The sequence below is a fragment of the Carya illinoinensis genome, chromosome 11, assembly GCF_018687715.1.
Source record: "Carya illinoinensis cultivar Pawnee chromosome 11, C.illinoinensisPawnee_v1, whole genome shotgun sequence".
Lineage (NCBI taxonomy): Eukaryota > Viridiplantae > Streptophyta > Magnoliopsida > Fagales > Juglandaceae > Carya > Carya illinoinensis.
In genome coordinates, this window is record NC_056762.1 from 38,415,532 (window position 1) to 38,437,081 (window position 21,550).

The following is a 21,550-nucleotide window of genomic DNA, read 5'->3' on the forward strand; positions in this document are numbered from 1 at the left end:
AAAGGGAAGCAGTCACTTTGCCTGCCTCCGGCTCGGGTTTGATTTCTGCAACGAAAGGTTTAAAAAGTTAGAATAACGTCCGGTTTGGATGGGGGAATATATTCTTGTTTCATTTCTTTTCATTCAATTTTATTTTATTTTAATATTTAAATATTATAAATATAAATATATTTTAATTTTAATTATTTTAAATTTTTATTTATCCAATTACCTAATCATTATAATTTTAATAAACTTACAAAGAAAATATAAAAATAATTCAATTTTTTTAAATTTTAAAATAAAATAAAATTTCATCTTATCTCATTATTCAAAATAGACCTTACTGTTATAAAGACTATATACATAAGAGCAATGCTACGTACAGTCGTGGAATTGCAAATGCCGCGCAATCACTTTAAAAAAAAGTGAGGTCCACGATTAAAAAGTTAATTTTTTTTCATGTGGGTCTCATATTAGTTCATTTTTTTCAAAGCGACTGCACGTCGTTTGCATAACCACGACTGCAAATATCATTTCTCTTCTACATATAAATGTAAAGTATGTAAACGTCACGTAATCAATTTGAAAAAGGGTAAGATTCACTATTAAAAAATTAATTTTATCATGTGAATTTCATATTTTATTTACTCGCATTATTGTATCTAACATTTTTTTAAAAATATTATATGTAACATTACTCTTATTTAAATAATATGACTTGATTTGTAAGATTATAATTTTAAAATTTGTTTTTAAATCAAATTATGTCTTATAAGCATTTCACTAAGTGTATATTTAGAATTGCAGTATAAAATAAAACTTATAACTTAAGTAATAAGTTCTACTGTTAAAAAATTATTTACTATTTAGTAATCATGTATTTAAAGCACTTTTGAACACGTTACATTTGTTTGGAAACAAATTTAAAAAGTGTTTTTTAAGGTAAAAATGATAATTATTTGAATTTTAAAAATTATGACTATATTTTTAAAAGTTTAAAAGTTATAATTATCTAAAAGTTATAAATATATTTTTGTCAATTGACAGTTCTTTTAAAATTTGAATTATATTTCGTATTATTTGAAAAATTAACACGTTTGAGAAAGAGCATCAAATATCGATGCTCTTTCTTAAATATACTTTTTAGTTTATTTGAGATTAAAAGTGTTTTAATATATAATATCAAAACAATCTAATTTTTCTAATAAATAAATTTTAAGGCTATTTAAGCATTTTTTTTAGATTAATACCGTGGCCCCAAACAGACCCTAAGAGGAGTCACATCCCGATGAACAAATTTTTTCTTAAATTTTAGCTAAAAATCATTTTTCTATAAAAAAAAATTTCTAAATTTTGCTCATCTTTTCAAAACCTATTACATCTCACTCTTTATCATTTGTCCATTTCATTAAAATAATTTTTTCTATTATTTCTTTATTAGTTTTTCTACTTATTTATTTGTATATCTTTAACTGCTCATTTTTTTGTCTTACGAGAAAAGAGTGGAAGAAAATTTTTTAACTTATTTCTTTTTTCTTTTTTTCACATTTTCATACTTATTTAATTATTTTTTCTCTCCATATTTTTAATTTGAGTACTATTAGGGTGCTGCCAGTAGTGACCAATACGCGTGCCCCTGAGCCAAATTATCTTATTCAAATTTTGTTAGTATTTTTTAAATACTTTTAAAAAATAGAAAAAAATAATACATTAATAGTCATTTCTGTAATAAGTAAAAAAAAAATTAAATGTATAAACGATAAAAATGAAGGAGCAAAATAGAATAGCAAAGTAGCATTATTCTTTTTATTTTTTATAAAAATAAATAAATAAACTACATTTTCCTCCAAACGATAATATATTTTTAACTCAATACTTTTGTAATAATAATATTTTAACAAAATCACATTTTCATAAATGGTCAAAAAAATTGGATTATACCGATGGCGACATTATTTTAAAATTTTAACAATAATAAATATGAGCTTGAGAGAAAATATAAATAATTGAAAAAAGAATTTATTTAAATGTTTGATTAGCTAGAATAAATATTTAAAAATCTATATTCTCAAATCGATGATTAAAGTACATTTAATAAATTGTTTATCTTGCATAATTTAATTTTAAAAATAAATTTTAAAATTTAAATATTACAAATGAATTCTGATTAAGGAATGTAAATAATCCATTTAATCCATTCTACTTATCAATAAAATATCTCTATTTTCTTTTTGGATAGCGACACAGCCGTTAAGATTGTTAAGATGTAACTTGGTTTGAAAAGAATGCCGAAGTGAAGGTGACGTGGTGGCTAGCCGATGTTGAAGTTTGAACCGGCGAACGAAGAGTATTGACGAATGGACCGGACTTATTGAAGACGTCCAATGTGAACTTGGTCGGTCGGTCCCTTTCGAGTATGAATCCGTCTTCCCCACGAAAGTACGCTTTCCTTGTTATCTTAGACATCGGTTGATGCGACATTTTAATTTTTAAACAACTTCTTATATTAATTATTTTTTAAAAACATAAAATAAAATAATATAATTAATTTGAATTATAAAATTCGGAATGAAAGACAATATTTATCATTTATTGAAGCTTAAGTAATTATATTACCAGAATATTTAAAACGTGATCAAATGAGATAAGATTAATTTTTACAATGTTTTAAATTTGATGACAAGTCTAATGCTGTGGAATTGGAACAAATAATTTATTTGTTTAAGGAATTTCTCACCATTAAATTTACAAATGCTCTTAGAAAATCTCGATCCAACCACCAACAACCGTGACGGGTGTGTCTTTCAAAAGATCGAGACTATAGTCTAAATTTGAAACTCTTATACTATAATCTATACAAACTACAAAATCTAGACGTGTATATAAATTTAGTGAATGAGATCTTATATTGTGAGATTTTTATATTTATTATAATTTCTAAGAAGTGTCAATCATAATCTTATGATCAATCATTTTAGAGTACATTACACAAGATTGGTTAAACTTTTCATTTTTTTTTCACCTACTTCTCATTGGTTCTTGTAACTTGTAAGATTCGGACAAAGGCTGGCCAATGGGTATAGACTTACCCGGCTAATAATTTAGGAGTGTAAATCGAATGCATCCGCACCAATAGTATTTTTGCATTAAGATGCTGATCGAAACCGACCTATAAGAGGGAGAAAATAGGTCGGAATCTTATTGCCAATGTTGATCAGTTCGACGGTCGGTTCGTCGGTGATTAACACATTTCTAAATGAGCAAATTCACATCATAATTTCAGAACAAATTAACACTAGCTTCACAAAAAAATTCAAAAATGCATAACAAATAAACTCAAAAATCACAAATTAAAACAAATGAACAAACAAACAGAGTTGAAAGAAGCTTGGTGATGCATGAATTTAATGAACGAAGTGTAGCGGCGATGTGGGGTTCTATAGAGTTGGGGGCGGCAGCTTCATTTTGGTGGGGGTCTAAGAACCAAGAGGGAGCTGGGATGATGGGACTTGGGAGTAGGGACTCTGGGAGCAATGAGAATTATGAGGGACAGTAAGCGTTGAGAGGAAGATGAAGAAGAAGAGAGTGGATGCGCGGGGGGAGGGACTAGAGGGTTATTAAACCCTCATGTTTAAAATGATGACATTTCACTTAATTAAGTGAAATGACATCGTTTCATATATATAAGATAAAAACTTTTATATACCATCAATTAGTTCAGCGGTTAGATAGTGGTTCAAATCGGGACCAAACCAGTCCACATTGGTTTGGGTAAACATCTGCCACTGGCTGAATGGTTCTTTACCAGTTCCTGACTTTGGCAGTCGATTTTCGTTAGTTGCTGCCGGTCTAGTCGATTCCTGTATACCCTACCAGCTATGCCTGTTTAGAAAAGCAAAAAGCCAGAGTTGGAAAGGTTGTGTGAGGGTATAGTGTTAGGATGATGATAAACTTACTATCCTTTTACCACTCATTTACTATTATAATGTATTAGAAATTTTTATTTTTTTATTATTTTCTTTTAAGTATTTTTTAATATTCTTAATCATTAAGAAAAAATTTAAAAAATATATAATTTTACTAATAATCATTTTTTTATTATTAAGTAAAAATAAATAATTAAAAAAATAATAAATAATAAATAATAGTAAGAGAGTAATAAGCCTATCATTATTCATAACTAATATAGAAATGGTCCCATATTTCTTACGATGGCTAAGCCCAAATTAGCCTGGCCTTGCCCAATTTGGTTTCTAATATCTCCTTTTCTTTAGCACCTAATAGGTTTCTTATTTTGACAATAAAATACATAAATAAGCTCCTGTTTATATGTAAGCAGAGGATACACCCTGTCATGTCTGATACGGGAGACGGCGAGAGTACAAAAATCTATATCTAAATTTACTAATATTTACGGTCATAAAATACGTAAGCATCATATTTATTTATAAAAAAATAAAAAAATATAAAATTTATATAAAAAATTTAATTTTTTAATAATAAACTCTACTCTATTTAAAAAAACATATGCGATATTTATATAATCTATAACTATATATATTATTACTCTTTTATTTATTTATGATATAGACTATAGAAAGAGTATACTCTATACTATTTTTTTTTTTAAATCGTACTCTATGCAAACTTACTAGTATAAGAAGTATTAAAAATCCACCTCAAATTGTTTCGTAGATTAAGGCCTGGTTTGGATATCAAAATACTCTTATCTCATCTCAATAATCAAATATCACAAACATAAATACTTTTTAATTTTAAATTTTTAATTTTTTTATCTAATCATTACATAATCATGACAATTTTTCTAAACTTTTTAACAAAACAAAAAAACAATTTAAGATTTTTAAATTTTTTTAAAAAAATATTTTAACAATATTTTAACTTTATAATATATGTATTCAACTTTTTCTCTCTCATTTTCAAAATTCTATAAAAATATTAACTTACTATTAGTCACAAATAATTTCATTATTATTTATAAATCATTTTATCTTAATATCCAAACCAGGCCTGACTCACGCTTGCTCTTTTTAATTCGAAAAATGTTAGGCACTCAAATGTTTGTGCTTACAACTCTTTGACTCTAGAGCTCTTCATTGTTGGTTTAGAAATATTATTCTAAAATCTCTACATTATATACTATCCATATGGTATAATTTGATTTGTAAGATTCAAATTTTAAAATTTTATCTTTCAAATCAAATTATGTTATATAAATGATATGTGGAGTAAGTATCTTAAAATAGACTCATTCTTGTTGGCTATCCTGTGCACCATAAGAGCATCCTCATTGCCTTAGGTAAAATTTGGCTAATATGTCACTTTTTGTCTTAAGCATAATCCCTCAAAACTTAAACTTTACATTAGATTAGCTATCTTACTCTTTATAATAATAAAATAATATTATATTTTTAATTTTTGTATATATTTTTTAATTCATTATTTAATTATTTTTAAAATACTTTTATTTTCATTTTCATAATTTCCATTAATCTATATATCAAAATACATAAAAACCACCTATCAACCTAAATTAACTTCACATTCAAAGACAAAACATTAAAAGACTTGTATAATTTCTCAACGTCAAATCATTTTCATAATCTCTCAACAACGAATTATTACAAACTTACACTTTTAATCCGTCCAGTCATCAAAAGTTTATACATTTGTCAAGCCACTACATAATCTTTCCAACTACTACATTATCTATCAAACAAAAGTTTATAATCTTTCCAATCACTACATAATTGTTCTTTGCATTTCTTCTTTCTTTTTATTTTTTTTTCTTTCTTGCGCCTGTCTGCATTGATAGACATGCTCTCACAAATATTGTTATCCCTGGCATTGACAGTTAGAATGGTAGAGCAACCTCCATTTCTCTTTGTTGGAAAATTATCTATTTGTACTTACCATTTTGATTTGTGCCTCAATAAGTTTCAACAATATTCCAAATTAAAGGTGACATTTTGTGTCGATCGGTAAATTATCTTTGCCTTCTCAATCTAAACAATAATACAAAAAATATAAATACACATTTCAACAAAAATTTATAATCATTAGAACCATACTTTTCTTTAAGCATATATATATATTTTTATTTTTTAAAGGAGGGTGACACCTCCTCATCTTTATTGACCTTCACTTATGGCGGAAGAAATCTTTTAAACAAATAAACAACCCACCTTGCAAATAAAGCACTCATACCCATAATAAAGACTACACAAAACAACTCTAATTATACCAGATAGAAGCCACACCCAATTTATCCAATCAAAACCATACATTGTTTTGTTTATTGGTATCGTTTGAATGCATTGATTTAACTTGGGCAAGCAACCACATAACTTGTTTTTAACTTTTTGGATGGTTGACCATCAATTAGTCAATGAGACTATAGAACGTTCAAGTTAATTAGGTTTTTTAAAGGTTTTGAAGTAATGATGGATTCTTATCCACAATTGTGTGGACTTTGGGTTAGTCCCTCTAATAGCATATATGCTAATGTTGAGCCACCTTGATATAGAGATGTTGTATTCCTCCATGGTAAAGCACACACCACGTTGGAATTTCTTAGTTAGTGCCCTTACTTTCCCTTTGGGTTGCGTCACTTCGACTTCGATCTCAACTAATTCATGCAAGACATTAGCTATAAAGGGTTGTTGATACATTCTCCACTATTTTGTAAGAATGTGGTGAAAAAGAGATCGTCCATTATTTGTGAATCCAAGAGAAATAGGGTAAACCAATGACCATTATGCTAATAATCAAGAAAAATAATCAAATTAGCTTGCTAATAACCAAAAACAAAAAACCATAAATCAGCATTCTCATAACCAAATCAGCATGCCCATCTCCATCAAATCACATATAATATATATATACACGCTATACACCAAGAAAATTTACAAATCACGACAATAACCATGCTAACATGCAACGAAAAACAGCAAACAATGAAAGAAATAAAGTTGAGAGTTAGGAGAAGAGATACAATTCAATGAATGTCAAGGGGAGAGTTGTAGCTGAGGAGGAGAGGCTTCACGGGGGCTCAGTGGTGGAGAGGGCGAGGGGGTGGTTCGGTAAGGGCTTCATGGGACTTGATATGCTGCTTTGCAAATAATCGGGTGGTCCAACACCAGAACTTGTCAGGCTTTGGCTACGTGATGGATATATGCAGTGTTGGAAAAAGTCACCTAAGTGTGAATACAGAAATTAAAAAGCTGCTATGTACATGCACCATCTAAAATCTCATGCTCTGTATCGTTCCATATGTTGCAAGATCAACTATAGCTATTGCAGCTCACCAATTGGCCATTAATTTCGGCTGATATTTAGTAAGATGTTAGTGGAGCTTCTCTTATAAATATGAGAGTTTTGATATGTGAATCAGTGGACAAAAATAAAGAGAGTGGACGTGAGAAAACTTTGAGTGTTTATAATCTTATACAAACATATTGAATTTTTGCTCTAGGGGACGTAAGTAAATTGCTAAACCACTTAAATATCGTCTTGTATGATTCTTGGACAGATTTGAGGTGCAACATGCAATTTGTCTTATTGTCATCCATCTCTATATCTTTTTCTAGTTTCCTTGTTGCTTAAAAGGAAACTTACATGCCCTAGCCATGGCGGAAAAAATTCTTAACCATGCTCATTCATGATTCATGAGATTTTTTTCATACTAACTCAGCCTATATATCCTGTAAAACAAAAGGGCTGATAACTAAGGCATTGAAAGTGCCAAAAATTGGTGTCCCACACTCCCACCTGTTCATGACTAGTGACCGTTCATTTAGAAATGGACTTCAAATTCTTGATCTCTGTGGTATTCTTTAAGAATACTTTCTGATTATCATAATCCTTCATTGTGTTTGTACTTTGTACTCGTTTGCAAATCAAATGTATTGCTGGCTACAAAGAGTTATATACAGGTCAGTCTCTAGATTTTTTAGCCAGAATCTCAGCAATTAAATACACCTAGAGACCTTTAAAAAACAACCGGAATTCGGGTTTTTTGGGATGCAATTCTCAGCTGGATGTAAAAGTTGGCCTGCTGTACCGTTACACATAAATGGCTTCCATTATTTCGTAATGAGAACAATGCTCGTGTAAAACGATAGATAAAATTCAGAGGATCCAAGAAGACGATAATAATTGCACAGAGAAGCATTCTGTTCACACGGTCCCTATCCATTTCACTTCGTTTTCTGCTTTCTCCGTTGGTATCATCACATCCATGTTCTTAGTTAGGACCCATCAAAAGTAATATCGTCAATATGAATGGAATTAGAAATTAGAATCCTATCCCCAGGATTAGAAAAGGGAAGAAATCCCATGTGCCAACAAATGTAAATGGTGAAGAACTTTTTTTTTTTTATCAAAACGCATATTGCATTCATTTAAATTGGGCATTACAAACTGGACTTATAATTCTCATTACAAGCCAACTTAAACCTCTGAAAGATCCCCAGTACATAAATGTAACTGACATGGCCTAGCCCTTGCTGCATCCTCACCAAACAATACTATTGTTTGTGAGACAAACAACACACTGTCCAAGACAGTGTGTAAGCAGCCTCTACCCGTTCAACAAACAGGTAGAATAATCACCCTAGACTAACAGTCCAAGGAAAATCAACTCTTCAGACCTAATGTCTAAGAGACTTGTAATTTTATTATACTAAGAACCATTAACCAAACAGAGATTAAACTAAACTAAAACAAAAAATCGGATCCAAAGCACCGGCAGAGGCTGTAAAAAGAGCGTGCACTCCACGCGCCGCCATTGGAGCATGAGACGACAGTCAGCTCCTAAGAAAATAGAAGCCCCGGTCTTAGATAAGCCGCGCGTGGCGGCAGAAAAGTATCCTAGGCAGTGGCGTTTGAACTTCAATCACCCTGCTACGGACCGCGCGTGCTATCCACTCGCCGCTGCGTTCGGCGAACTTCCTCTTCCTTCCGACAGATCGGCACCTTTGAAGGTCTGCTGTGATGCGCGTGGAAGCCGTCGAACACCGGAGGCCAATAGATCGAAACATCTCCACCAAAAAACGCCGGAATCAAAATGGAAAGAAAACGGAAGAAAAAACTCCAGAAAAACAAAGAGAAAAGGATGAAGAGCAATAGAGGGGAAGAGGGAAAGGAAATGGAAGGGAGGCTCCTCCCCCCTAGATCGGCGACACTAGGATTTGGAAAACTTTTTCAGAGAGAAGATAGAGAGAAAGGAGAAGCGTAGTGTGTAATGGTGAAGAACTTAATAGACCAAACAACGGAAACAACAAAGAAAACCATCCTCTATTCTGACCCAGAAAATAAAAAATACCACAACCACAGCACAACCTCTCGACACAGAAATAGGTATCCATAAAAAAAAGGAGCTTGAACAGTACCATCACAATCATCCCAATTATATAACAATAAACAACAAAACTGCGGATAAAAGTATTACAAACGAATCAAAATATTTCAGTTCCAAATCATATTATTAACCCTCGGTGCGTTGGATGAGTAAACCCTTGCCTTGACCATCACTGATTATTGATGTTGTTGCTGTTGCAGTACCTGCATAGCACCTTGCATTTAACCATGCTGCTTATGCTGCCGTAGACATAGAACCCAGGTGCAACCATGATCCGGACCACAGACGGCATCAATGTCCTCATCTTATCTCCACCCATGTCCTCCATGTAAACTCCATCAAACCCCGCCCCTTTATCCACCCTGAATATAGGCAAGCTCGGGTGCACCGAGGTGGCCAAAAGGTGCACCAACCACACACTTTTTGAAGCAACAAAGAATGCCTGCAACAGTGGCTCCGGCCATGCCCTGTTCCACCCCAACATTGCGACAATTTCACTCATTTTCCTGTCACAAAACCTGCTGAAATCTTCACTGAAATGCCTTGTCCCCTTATTCAAGACCTCCTCCCATGTCAACTCCTGAAGCAAGGTGAAGGACTCAAAATTAGCCTCGCACCGATCAATCAGGTTCAATATTTGATTCGAGGAGTTCTTTTGAAACCCAGCAGATTCGAAGTCCTCATAGAAAGCTTGGTTCAGCAAAGCCTCAAGGTAGAAAATCAAGCTTCTTGGGTTCTTCGAAAGTGAAACCTTTATATCATAAGGTTGTAGAAGAATCGAAATTCTCTCATATACTTTGTTTCCCATTTGCCTGAGTTGCATAGTGAGCGCGCGGCACAAGAGCCGGACCGAAGACCGAGCCTCCGAAACCGAAACCAGAAAATGCTCAATCACTTTGTCATTAACGCTCAGGTAGCCGAGATGGTTCACCAGCCGATTACTGTGGCTCTTTCCTATTTGATAGTGCGAGTTGGTGCTGCACTCTTCGAGGCCAGACTTCAAGTTATGGCAATAAACCTCGAGCTTGTTGAGCTTCTTCTCTAGCTCAGCCATGGAGTACTTAAGCCTTGAAGCTTCAAGAAGAGCCTCGTCTCTCTTTCTCGTAGCCTGAATCAGCTTGTGCGAGAGCTCTGCCACCGCAATCTTCCACTGCTCCTCTCTGGCCGTCGTTAACGCCACCGTTGACCTCGGGCTTCTCCTCGTTAGCGACGAAAAGATGGCCTTGAATATGCCATTGGGGCTCGCAATCGACGAAGACTGCTTGTTGAGACCATTGTTGTCCAGGGGAACCACCGAGATCTTCTCGCGCGCATGTGGGCGGCACTTGTTACACGAGACCGAACCGTCCTCTTCGGTCTCCGTTGTATCAGACTCCGAGTTCTTCTTGGCGTTGGGTTTGGCACTTTTGTAAGTTTCATGGAGAGGCGTCGGGCGATGTTTTGGAGTAACTCCCTTCTCCGTAGAACCAGCGGCCGGTCTCCCTCTGTTCTGGATTATTTGCTCCTCGCTATATCCATCTTCATCATGTTCTTCTCTTTCACATTCTTGAATCTACAACAAATTAACAACTCCATCAAGTAAACAACGACACAGAGCATAACCATAGACAGTTAAATCATATTCTTTTCATTTCTTTCTCGAGAAACAAAAGATATGTACGTTGGCTACGTCTATCTACTTACAGGGGTGAAGTGAGTGGGTTGTTGGGGAGGAGGAAGACGAGGAGATTTGGAGGAAGAAGAAGGCAAAGATGTAGAAGAGGGAGCCATGTGTGCTACTGCATATTTTTTTGCTGTGCCTTCTCCTCGTTTTGGCACATCTAAAGTACAACAGTTTTTGAATTTTATCCTGAGCTTGCTTTGTATCTGCCTTCCAGTTTCTGTCTCTTCTCGTTTTCTTTACATTTTCTGAGATTGTATTTTCGTCGTCTTCTAATCATGATTAAAATTTGAGGATCACGTATAGAAGTAAGGTTTCGCACGGGTTTGGAAGCACGGGTTTGGAACCAGACAATGGAATGGTACACCCTCAGGTTAATGTCCAGTCCAGGTGATCCATCGAACCATGGTTGACCACGTCAGTATCATCATGAATCTACGCATCATATTGTTATAAAACTAGTGTTTTACAGATACAAAATATTGCCAAGATTTGTAATAAAGAAATTCAATACAGATAACAAATCTTATAAGTTTCGTTTCAGAAAAAACCCAACAAGAGTATTACTGTTTCTTGACTCAAAACCAAAATGCACAAGATTCACAATAACCACTCTGTTATCAAATATGTTCACAAGATTCACAAAACCAGCAGAATACCAACACAGATATATCCAAGAATATACAGCACTTCCAGATCCAGTATATAATCACGAATCAACAAATAACCGAGAGCATATATACACCAGAAATTAGCAAGGAAATAAGAATGAATAATGAAATATGAAAATAAGCAAAAAACATAGAAAGAACACACCGAGATACGTGGTTCGACCCTAATGGTCTACATCCACGGCAGGAATGGCCTCAGAGATCTTTATTGATAAAGATTACAGCACAGAGAAGCCTCAGTTCAATAGGATTACAAGCCCTCACAAGAAATCGCACAGATTTCTCTCTAGAGATCAAACACAGAAACCCTAAAACAACCCCCTTCTCTCTTTTCTCTCTATCTCTCTGCCTCTCGAGAAAGACCCAGCCACTGCATACAAAAAAAGGACCCAACACCCTTAGGGTTTACACGGTAAGTATGCAATATATATGATACAACAGATGGTGACAAGTGTAATGATCCAGCGGCTTGGCTTATGAAGATCCAGATGGGAGCACGGGCTCCTCACGTGGACAGGTAGCTCATCACTTAAATAAATCAACGGCCCTGATCTTTCCTCGAACACAGCACCTCCACTTATTACACAGATAAAAGAGTACGTTAGTTTATTAAACAAATAGAGTAACATATAAATGTATTGACATACATATCACAAATCTCCACCTTGGCAAAACATTTATTTGCCTTATGACTATAAAGACCCTCATCATTGGCTTATTCCTGCACTGTCCCCCCCCTAATGGGGACTGACTCTTGACTCCATACCTACTAAGTTCAGACAGTGTCTGAACTTTGACCATGGGACAGACTTGGTCATCATATCTGAGGGGTTATCCTCAGTTGAGACCTTTTCCACACCTACCACTTTGGATTCTATAACATCTCTCACAAAGTGAAGCCGTATATCAATGTGTTTAGACCTCTCATGAAAAACTTGGTTTTTAGCTAAGTGAAGTGTGCTTTGATTATCACAATGCACTATGATGTTACCACTAAAAATATTTAATTCACTTGCAATCCCTTTTAACCATATGGCCTCTTTAATAGCTTCTGTCAATGCTATATATTCTGCTTCTGTGGTGGACAATGTCACCACAGATTGTAAGTGTGATTTCCAGCTAATAGCCCCCCCAAAAGCAGTAAATACATATCCAGTTAAAGACTTCCTAGTATCTATGCTCCCAGCAAAATCAGAGTCTACAAAGCCAGCCAACTCACAACCCTCTTTCACATTGTTCCCAAAAGTAAGACCCAAGTTAATAGTACCAGTCAGGTATCTTAATACCCATTTAATGGCCTGCCAGTGGGGTTTTCCTGGGTTCCCCATAAATCTACTAACTACACTCACTGCATAGGTTAGATCAGGCCTAGAACAAACCATAGCATACATTATGCTTCCCACCATGCTAGCATAAGGGATTTGTTGCATAAAACTAATATCAGAGTCTGTTTTAGGGGATTGATCTAATGACAATTTGAAATGTTGTCCTAGGGGTGTAGATACATGCTTAACATGTTCCATACCAAATTTGTTGAGAATTTTAGAAATGTAATTTTTCTGAGATAAGTAAAGCAAACCAGCATTCCTATCTCTTTCAATTTCCATTCCTAGAATTTTCTTAGCAGGACCCAAATCCTTCATTTCAAATTCTGATTTTAGCATGCTTTTAACTTGATCAATTAAAACTATGTCCTTACAAGCCACCAGCATGTCATCAACATACAAAAGGAGATAAACAAATATTCCCTTTTCTTTCTTGTAATAGACACAACTATCATAACAGCTCCTTTTAAAATCATTATTAATCATGTGTGTATCAAATCTCTTATACCACTGTCTAGGTGATTGTTTGAGACCATACAAAGATTTTTTAAGAAGACACACTTGATTATTTTTAATTTCTTTGGTAAAACCTTCAGGAGGCTGCATATAAATTTCTTCTTCAAGTTCTCCATGCAGAAAAGCAGTTTTAACATCTAACTGTTCTAGATGCAAGTTTTCAAAAGCTGTATAAGCTAGTAGTAGCCTAATGGAGCTGTGTTTAACCACAGGTGAGAAGATTTCATTGAAATCAATTCCTTCCCTCTGTGTGAACCCTTTGGCTACTAATCTAGCCTTATACCTGGTCCCCTCTACCCCTGGCATGCCTTCCTTTTTCTTATAGATCCACTTGGATCCAACCAGCTTAGCCCCTCTAGGTTTAGGCACTAAAACCCAGGTTTTATTTTTATTTAGAGATTCCATTTCCTCATGCATAGCAAGGATCCATTTGGGGAAATCCTTGCTAGCCATTGCCTCTTTATAAGTTTTAGGTTCCTGATTAACTATTTCATCAGCTATTGTTAAGGCATACATAGTTAGATCAGCTTGACCATACCTTATAGGAGGTTTAATAACTCTCTTTTGCCTATCTCTTACTAGATTGTAGGAGTTGGCTCCACCTTGAGCAATGTCCCCTGAGTCTTCTTCCTCAGGGTGATTGCTTTCCCCAATTTTAGGTTCAGATTGGGCCTTTACTTGCTCCACCTCAATCTGAGATCCTCTTGGGGACTTAACAGTTTCTTGGTCTACCCTTTCTCCCTGTACCCGAGCCATTTGTGACTCATTAAAGGTCACATCCCTGCTTACTATGCTATTATATCTTCCTGGTCCATCTACCCACAGCTTGTAACCCTTAACACCTTCAGGATACCCTATAAAGATGCACTTAAGTGCCCTAGGTTCCAACTTGTCAGTTTTTGAATGTGCATAAGCAACACACCCAAAGACTCTTAGGTAGTCATACTTTGGAGGTTTTCCAAACCATAACTCATGAGGAGTTTTAAAACCTATGGCTGATGAAGGACACTTATTAATAAGATGTACAGCAGTAGTGGCAGCTTCTGCCCAAAATGTTTTGGGCAGCCCTGAGTTTGACAACATGCACCTTACCCTTTCCAATATGGTTCTTTCATTCTTTCAGCTAAGCCATTCTGTTGTGGGGTTTCCCTCACTGTTTTATGCCTAAGAATTCCTTCCTTTTGACAGTACATGTTAAACTCATTTGAGAGAAACTCAAGACCATTGTCAGTTCTTAAGATCTTGAGTTTTCTACCTACTTGGTTCTCCACAAGGGTCTTCCACTCCTTGAACTTTTCAAAGGTGTCACTCTTGTTTTTAAGAATGTAAATCCAAACCTTTCTAGAGTAGTCATCCACTAGAGAGAGGAAATAACTTCCCCCACCATGTGAATTTACTCTTGCTGGTCCCCATAGGTCAGAATGAACATAATCTAGGGTTTGCTTAGTGTTGTGGGTTGCTGACTTAAAACTAACCCTTTTTGCCTTTCCATAGATACAATCTTCACAGAAAGGCAAGTTTCCTAGGTTTGGATCACTCAGCAGCCCTTGTTTTTGTAATTCTAAAAGCCCCCCTTGACTTACATGCCCAAGTCTCCTATGCCATAGTACAGCTTTGTTCTCTACTAAGTTTTGAGTTGGGGATGCTTCCCCAACTACTGTTTTCCCAAGTAGTGTATATAACCCATTTTTTATTTCTCCTTTCATGATAACTAAGGAACCCCTAGTAACTCTAAGTACCCCTGCCTTAGAATTGAAAGAATAACCTGCCAAGTCAAGCATACCAAGAGAAATTAAATTTCTCTTTAATTCAGGTATGTATCTGACTTCACTCAAAACCTTTTCAATTCCATCATGCATTTTAAGTCTAACTGACCCTATTCCCATGACCTTGCAGGACTTATTGTTACCTAGAATTACATGTCCCCCTTCTTGCTCAGAGAATGTCTCAAACCACTCCCTTATTGGACACATATGAAAAAAGCATCCAGAGTCCATTATCCACTCTGTTTTTGAATCAACCTCACTCACTGTGAGTACCTCAGCACTCTCATACCCATCTAAAACCACTGAGGCATCCCCTGCCTCTTTGGTTTTATTCCCAGGATTATTTTTCCTATCAGGGCAATCTTTCTTAAAGTGCCCTTCTTTGTGACAGTGGAAACATTTGAATTGTTTCCCCTTTGACTTAGACCTATATCTCTTACTTTCATTTTTACCCTTCCTTTCTCTTTTTTCTGTTCTGCCCCTGACAGACAAGCCTTCCCCATGATTCTGTTTGGTATCTCCCCTACTTTGAAGTTCCCTAGTATGAAGTACAGATTGTACTTCATCTAGTGTCAAAGAGTCCCTACCATACATCATGGTTTCTTTTAGACTTAGGTATGATGAGTCCAAAGAACTCATCAAGAGGATGGCCTGATCCTCATCCTCCACCTTAATGTCTATATTGGCTAAGTCTAATATGATTTTGTTGAATTCATCTAGGTGCTGTCCTATTGGAGTCCCTGGGGTCATCTTGAAGGTATACAGTTTTGTTTTCTTGTGTAATCTATTTGCTAAAGACTTTGTCATATATAGGTTTTCTAATTTCAGCCAAATGCCTGCAGCCGTGTCCTCACTAGCCACCTCTCTCAGGACTTTATCCCCAAGAGAGAGGATTAGGGCACTATGGGCTTTCTGGAGAATGTCCCTCTGGACAGACCCCTTATCTTCCTCTTTCGAGGAAGAGCCCTTCTGTTTCTCACTTAGGAGAGCATCCTGCAGTCCATGTTGGACTAGCAGTGTCTCCATAGGCCAAAATCATTTTCACCAGTGAATTTCTCTATATCAAATCTCATGGTCCCCATGAACCTAGGCTCTAGATACCAATTGTTATAAAACTAGTGTTTTACAGATACAAAATATTGCCAAGATTTGTAATAAAGAAATTCAATACAGATAACAAATCTTATAAGTTTCGTTTCAGAAAAAACCCAACAAGAGTATTACTGTTTCTTGACTCAAAACCAAAATGCACAAGATTCACAATAACCACTCTGTTATCAAATATGTTCACAAGATTCACAAAACCAGCAGAATACCAACACAGATATATCCAAGAATATACAGCACTTCCAGATCCAGTATATAATCACGAATCAACAAATAACCGAGAGCATATATACACCAGAAATTAGCAAGGAAATAAGAATGAATAATGAAATATGAAAATAAGCAAAAAACATAGAAAGAACACACCGAGATACGTGGTTCGACCCTAATGGTCTACATCCATGGCAGGAATGGCCTCAGAGATCTTTATTGATAAAGATTACAGCACAGAGAAGCCTCAGTTCAATAGGATTACAAGCCCTCACAAGAAATCGCACAGATTTCTCTCTAGAGATCAAACACAGAAACCCTAAAACAACCCCCTTCTCTCTTTTCTCTCTATCTCTCTGCCTCTCGAGAAAGACCCAGCCACTGCATACAAAAAAAGGACCCAACACCCTTAGGGTTTACACGGTAAGTATGCAATATATATGATACAACAGATGGTGACAAGTGTAATGATCCAGCGGCTTGGCTTATGAAGATCCAGATGGGAGCACGGGCTCCTCACGTGGACAGGTAGCTCATCACTTAAATAAATCAACGGCCCTGATCTTTCCTCGAACACAGCACCTCCACTTATTACACAGATAAAAGAGTACGTTAGTTTATTAAACAAATAGAGTAACATATAAATGTATTGACATACATATCACACATATTGTGGGCAACTTGCATTGCTAGGGCCATAAATTAAATACATACGTACCAGTACTGTGTTCATTCATGCACATTCATATCTATCTACTTTGATTCAAAAATACGTAAAACATTGTCAAGTGGATGGATATAAATGAACTTCCAAAAATGTAGTAAAAAGTTTGTGAAATCACGCATAATTTAGCTAAAATCTGAACAGAGAAATTAGCTGCTGACAGTGACTGGTTTAGAGTTCAGACACGAAAAGATTTAGATTGCTTTGACCTCCCTTGGCTTTTTTTTTGGGGGGGGGGGGGGGGGGGGGGGGGGGGGGGGGGAGGGGTGAGCACATTAAAGTCTCTGGCCTTTGATTAGCTACGCAAATAGACAATAAATGTATTTTGAAGAAAAATTGTATGAGCGAGATTTAACATGATGGGAATCCATGAAGTTAATGCCGAGAGGCTAAAAAGGCGGCCCGGAGGGACAAGTAACTGGGAATCCAACAAGTGAACAAGATTTTCATGAATTCTTGCACGTCTATGTAAGTTGTGCAAGAAATATTAATTTGATGTTCATTAGGCTTGCAGTTCTTTGACATTCATTTTACGTGAAGTTCAAGAACAAACAACAAGAACAGAAATTAATAAGTGGAACAGCAAGGCAACTCCTCCACAGAGATCTTAAATCCTCTCAAAGTTTGTGAATTTCAATCTTTCTTCTCTTCTCGCGTCACTTCCAACTACAATGTCCATTCTCCAATATTGCTAGCTTCTTCCCACATCACAAAGTTCAAAGCAAAGTGTAGTAGTTCTCAAAGTTTTATTGGAGCAACAAAAATAGGAGACTGTCAGAGTCGTTCAATTAAGAAGGGAAGTTGTCACATTTATTACAATCTTTAAATCCCACCACCAAATCGCAAAGCCTCCAACAACTCACATTTATAATTCCCACAGACTGGTGTCACCACGTACTGTGTATCACAAGCCACCATGCAACTCCATGGCGAGAGATAGAGATAGAGAGAGAAAACCAGTGGCAGGGCATGTGAAGTTAATGAATATGACAATGAGGGCCAAAGATCGAGTCATCTTGAGGTGGTCCACTCCAATGGGACTCCCACACCTTGCTGATTCGTGCCAGCACAGGCTTAGCCCCCGCTAACTTGAGACGTCCATTTTATCTTTCCAGCAGGATCACGTGCACCAGTCTCCCTACCTCCCTCTTCTTGTCTGGGTTTCTACTTTCTTCTCCCTCCCTAATCCTCGTGTTCTAATCTTAAATTTTTTGGTGTTCTAATCTCGAAGAAGTTTGGGATGTATTGATAGAAAATCTGTTCATTTATTTAGTCCCAAGATTTTAATGAGGTGAATGCAGAATTTCAAATTCAGGACGTGAATGCAGAATTTGTTCAAGAATTCGTAATGGGTTCACTGGACTGGAGTTAAACTTTGAATTCCAACTTGATTGTTGTGAATGATGATGGAGTCTCGAGGGAAATCAAGTGAATAGTGGAAAGTTATACTCGCATTTGGAATTATTAATTGAACATAAATGATTCCGGAATTCAAATTCGAAATCTAAGAAACAGGTTCAGAAAAAGTACAAGAGGATCTTCTTGAACAAATGTGAAAAAGAAAAAGACAAAAAAAAGGAGGGTGCTGGGTGTGTAGTGAGAAAGTTAAAAAAAACAAAAAAAAATGTCAGATAAGGTTTAAGGGTTTAAATTATAAAGACAACTGTACGAATTTACCCAAAATTAAAATCCCAACAAAACATTCCATCTTAAGAAGTCAACTGCAACAAGATATCTATGTCATATCATGAGAAAGGATCAATTTATTATTTTTATTATTCTTACGTCATCTTATAATTTAGCGTTAAATAATAAATTTATAAATAAAATATAATAAATAATTTTTAATTATTTAACATCACATTATAAAATAATAAAAAGATGATATAATGAGTAGTATTACTCTATCTTATATAGTTCTAATTCAATATATAATATTATAATTTAATTTAAAATTTAAATTTATAGCTTTTTATATATGATTTGCTATGTTTAGGTTATAATTTGATGTTGAGTTGAGCTGAACTGAGTTAAATTTAATTTTTTATAAATAGTAATGAGTTGAAAGAGTGAATTGAGTTTTATAAAATCTATCTAAAATAAATTTAGATATATTTAAATGTTAAGATGAGTTTAATACTATTTATAAAAAATTAAAAAAATTATCGATTTCACGTGTAAAAAGATATTAAATTAAAAAAAATTATAAATTTTAAATATAATGAGATTTTAAATTTAAATAAATTTAATCATATGAGTGTTATAAATTTAAATATTAAATTTAATTTAAAAATAAAATTTAACCTTAAAACATTCTAACAACCAAAGTCCATATTTTGTCTGCAACCTAGCCACGTTTTCTGGCATGTAACGACCCCACCTCTACGGCTCTACCCATTGTCTGTCCTTTGCAATTTGCGCCCCCGTTCTTCTCTTTCCAACTTTCCAAGATACTTTTCACTTTTCTTGATCTTTCTTATCTTCGGCCTGAACTTTAAGGCAATGATGGATTTACCACTCGTTTATTTATTTATTATTATTTTTAGTATATTTAATATTTTTACTTTTTTAAATATTTTTAATTATTAAAAAATTAAAAAAATATACAATTTTACTAATAATTATTTTCTCAATTATTAAGTAAAAAATAATAAAAAGAAAGTAATTCGACCTTTTAACTCCCTCCCCTCTTAACCTTGAGGGTATGTATTGTTTTGGTCTTCCAAATCTTTGTCATGGGTCTCAGTCCATCAGCTGATCAGCATCTTTGGACATCCCTCGCAATTATAGGTTGATATTAAGGTTTGTTTGGTTGGATAAATAATTTTATCTTATTTTATTTAATTATTATAATTTTTTTAAATTTTTATATAAAATATAATAAATAAATTTATTTTTTTAATTTTAAGATAAAAATTATATTCTAATAATAATTTTTAACTTTTATCTTATCTCATCTCATTTCATTTGTAAAAAAAGAAACTAAAGCCTAATAATATTGTCTGTGTGAAACTCAAGGGACAACATGAATCTTGCGTAGGGGTGAATTCGGTCCGGTCCGGTCCGGTCCGAGGAGGTTTTACGGACCAGACCGGACCTATTCGGTCCAAGGTTTTCACTTCATACGGTCCGGTCCGGTCGGTCCGTTCGGTCCACCCTATGAGTTTTTTTTTTTTTTTCAATGACATTTTGTTTAATACTTATGTAATTATATTGTGACATATTTAATATATATACATATACTATACTATTATATATATTAGTAATACACTACTACTATTAGTAATAGTGATAATTATATATGTAACTATATCATGTAATAATAATAGTAATATATGTAACTATATGTAATATTAATAACTAATACTATTAGTCTATTAGTACTAATACTATAACTAATAAATATATGTAATGATAGTGATAATATATGTAATATTATATTAAATAATAGTAATACTCTTATTACTAATATTCTATGTAGTTATAGTGATTTAATGCTAACATATTACATATTAAGTTAACTATACTAATACTATTATAAATTTACAAATATATGATATATTATAATTTATACTATAACTTTTATAATATGTTAATACATTAATATATATACTAGTACTATATTTTTTTTTGATCGGTTATACTAGTACTATATATTATAGTTAATAGTTATATATTAAAGAATATAGTAATACATTGATACTAAATATATATATATAATATAGTTATAGACTTACAATGATTTAGTTATTATGAATTTATAATTAGTATAACTATATAATTGTATTAGTATTAGATTATTAGTAATTCAACCATTATATAAATAATAATTTTTTTTTTAATCTATTCGGTCCGGTCCGGGGTGAAAAACCCCCGGATCGGGACCGGACCGAATACTTTCGGTCCCTTAAAAATTGGACCGGGACCGGACCGGACTCATTCGGTCCGGTCCGGTCCGATCTAAAAATGACCGGTCCGGTCGATTTTTCCGGTCCGGACCGTTCGACTTTCAGCCCTAATCTTGCGCAATGTCTCTTTCGCAATTACAATGAGGATCCAAATTATGGCATCCTTATTGGGTCAACCAGTGTCTCGTAGCCTAGATGTCTTATCGGGCTCTCAGTATTAAGCCCATTTCATTCGTTAGAAGTTAGAACCCAGGACAGGCTTGGTCCGATGTGGCTTCTGCCGACATCATATGGGGTTT

General features: G+C 34.5%; 1 protein-coding gene across 1 annotated transcript; it reads right to left on the reverse strand.

Moving 5' to 3' along the window:
* Positions 1–9,348: 9,348 nt before the first annotated feature.
* On the reverse strand, positions 9,349–11,354 carry LOC122282594 (IRK-interacting protein). Its single transcript, XM_043094533.1, has 2 exons — positions 11,048–11,354; positions 9,349–10,916 (listed from the first exon to the last, which is right to left on the reverse strand). Exons 1-2 carry the CDS (start codon positions 11,132–11,134, stop codon positions 9,534–9,536), a joined length of 1,470 nt encoding a protein of 489 aa, XP_042950467.1. The 5' UTR covers positions 11,135–11,354; the 3' UTR covers positions 9,349–9,533.
* Positions 11,355–21,550: the final 10,196 nt, after the last annotated feature.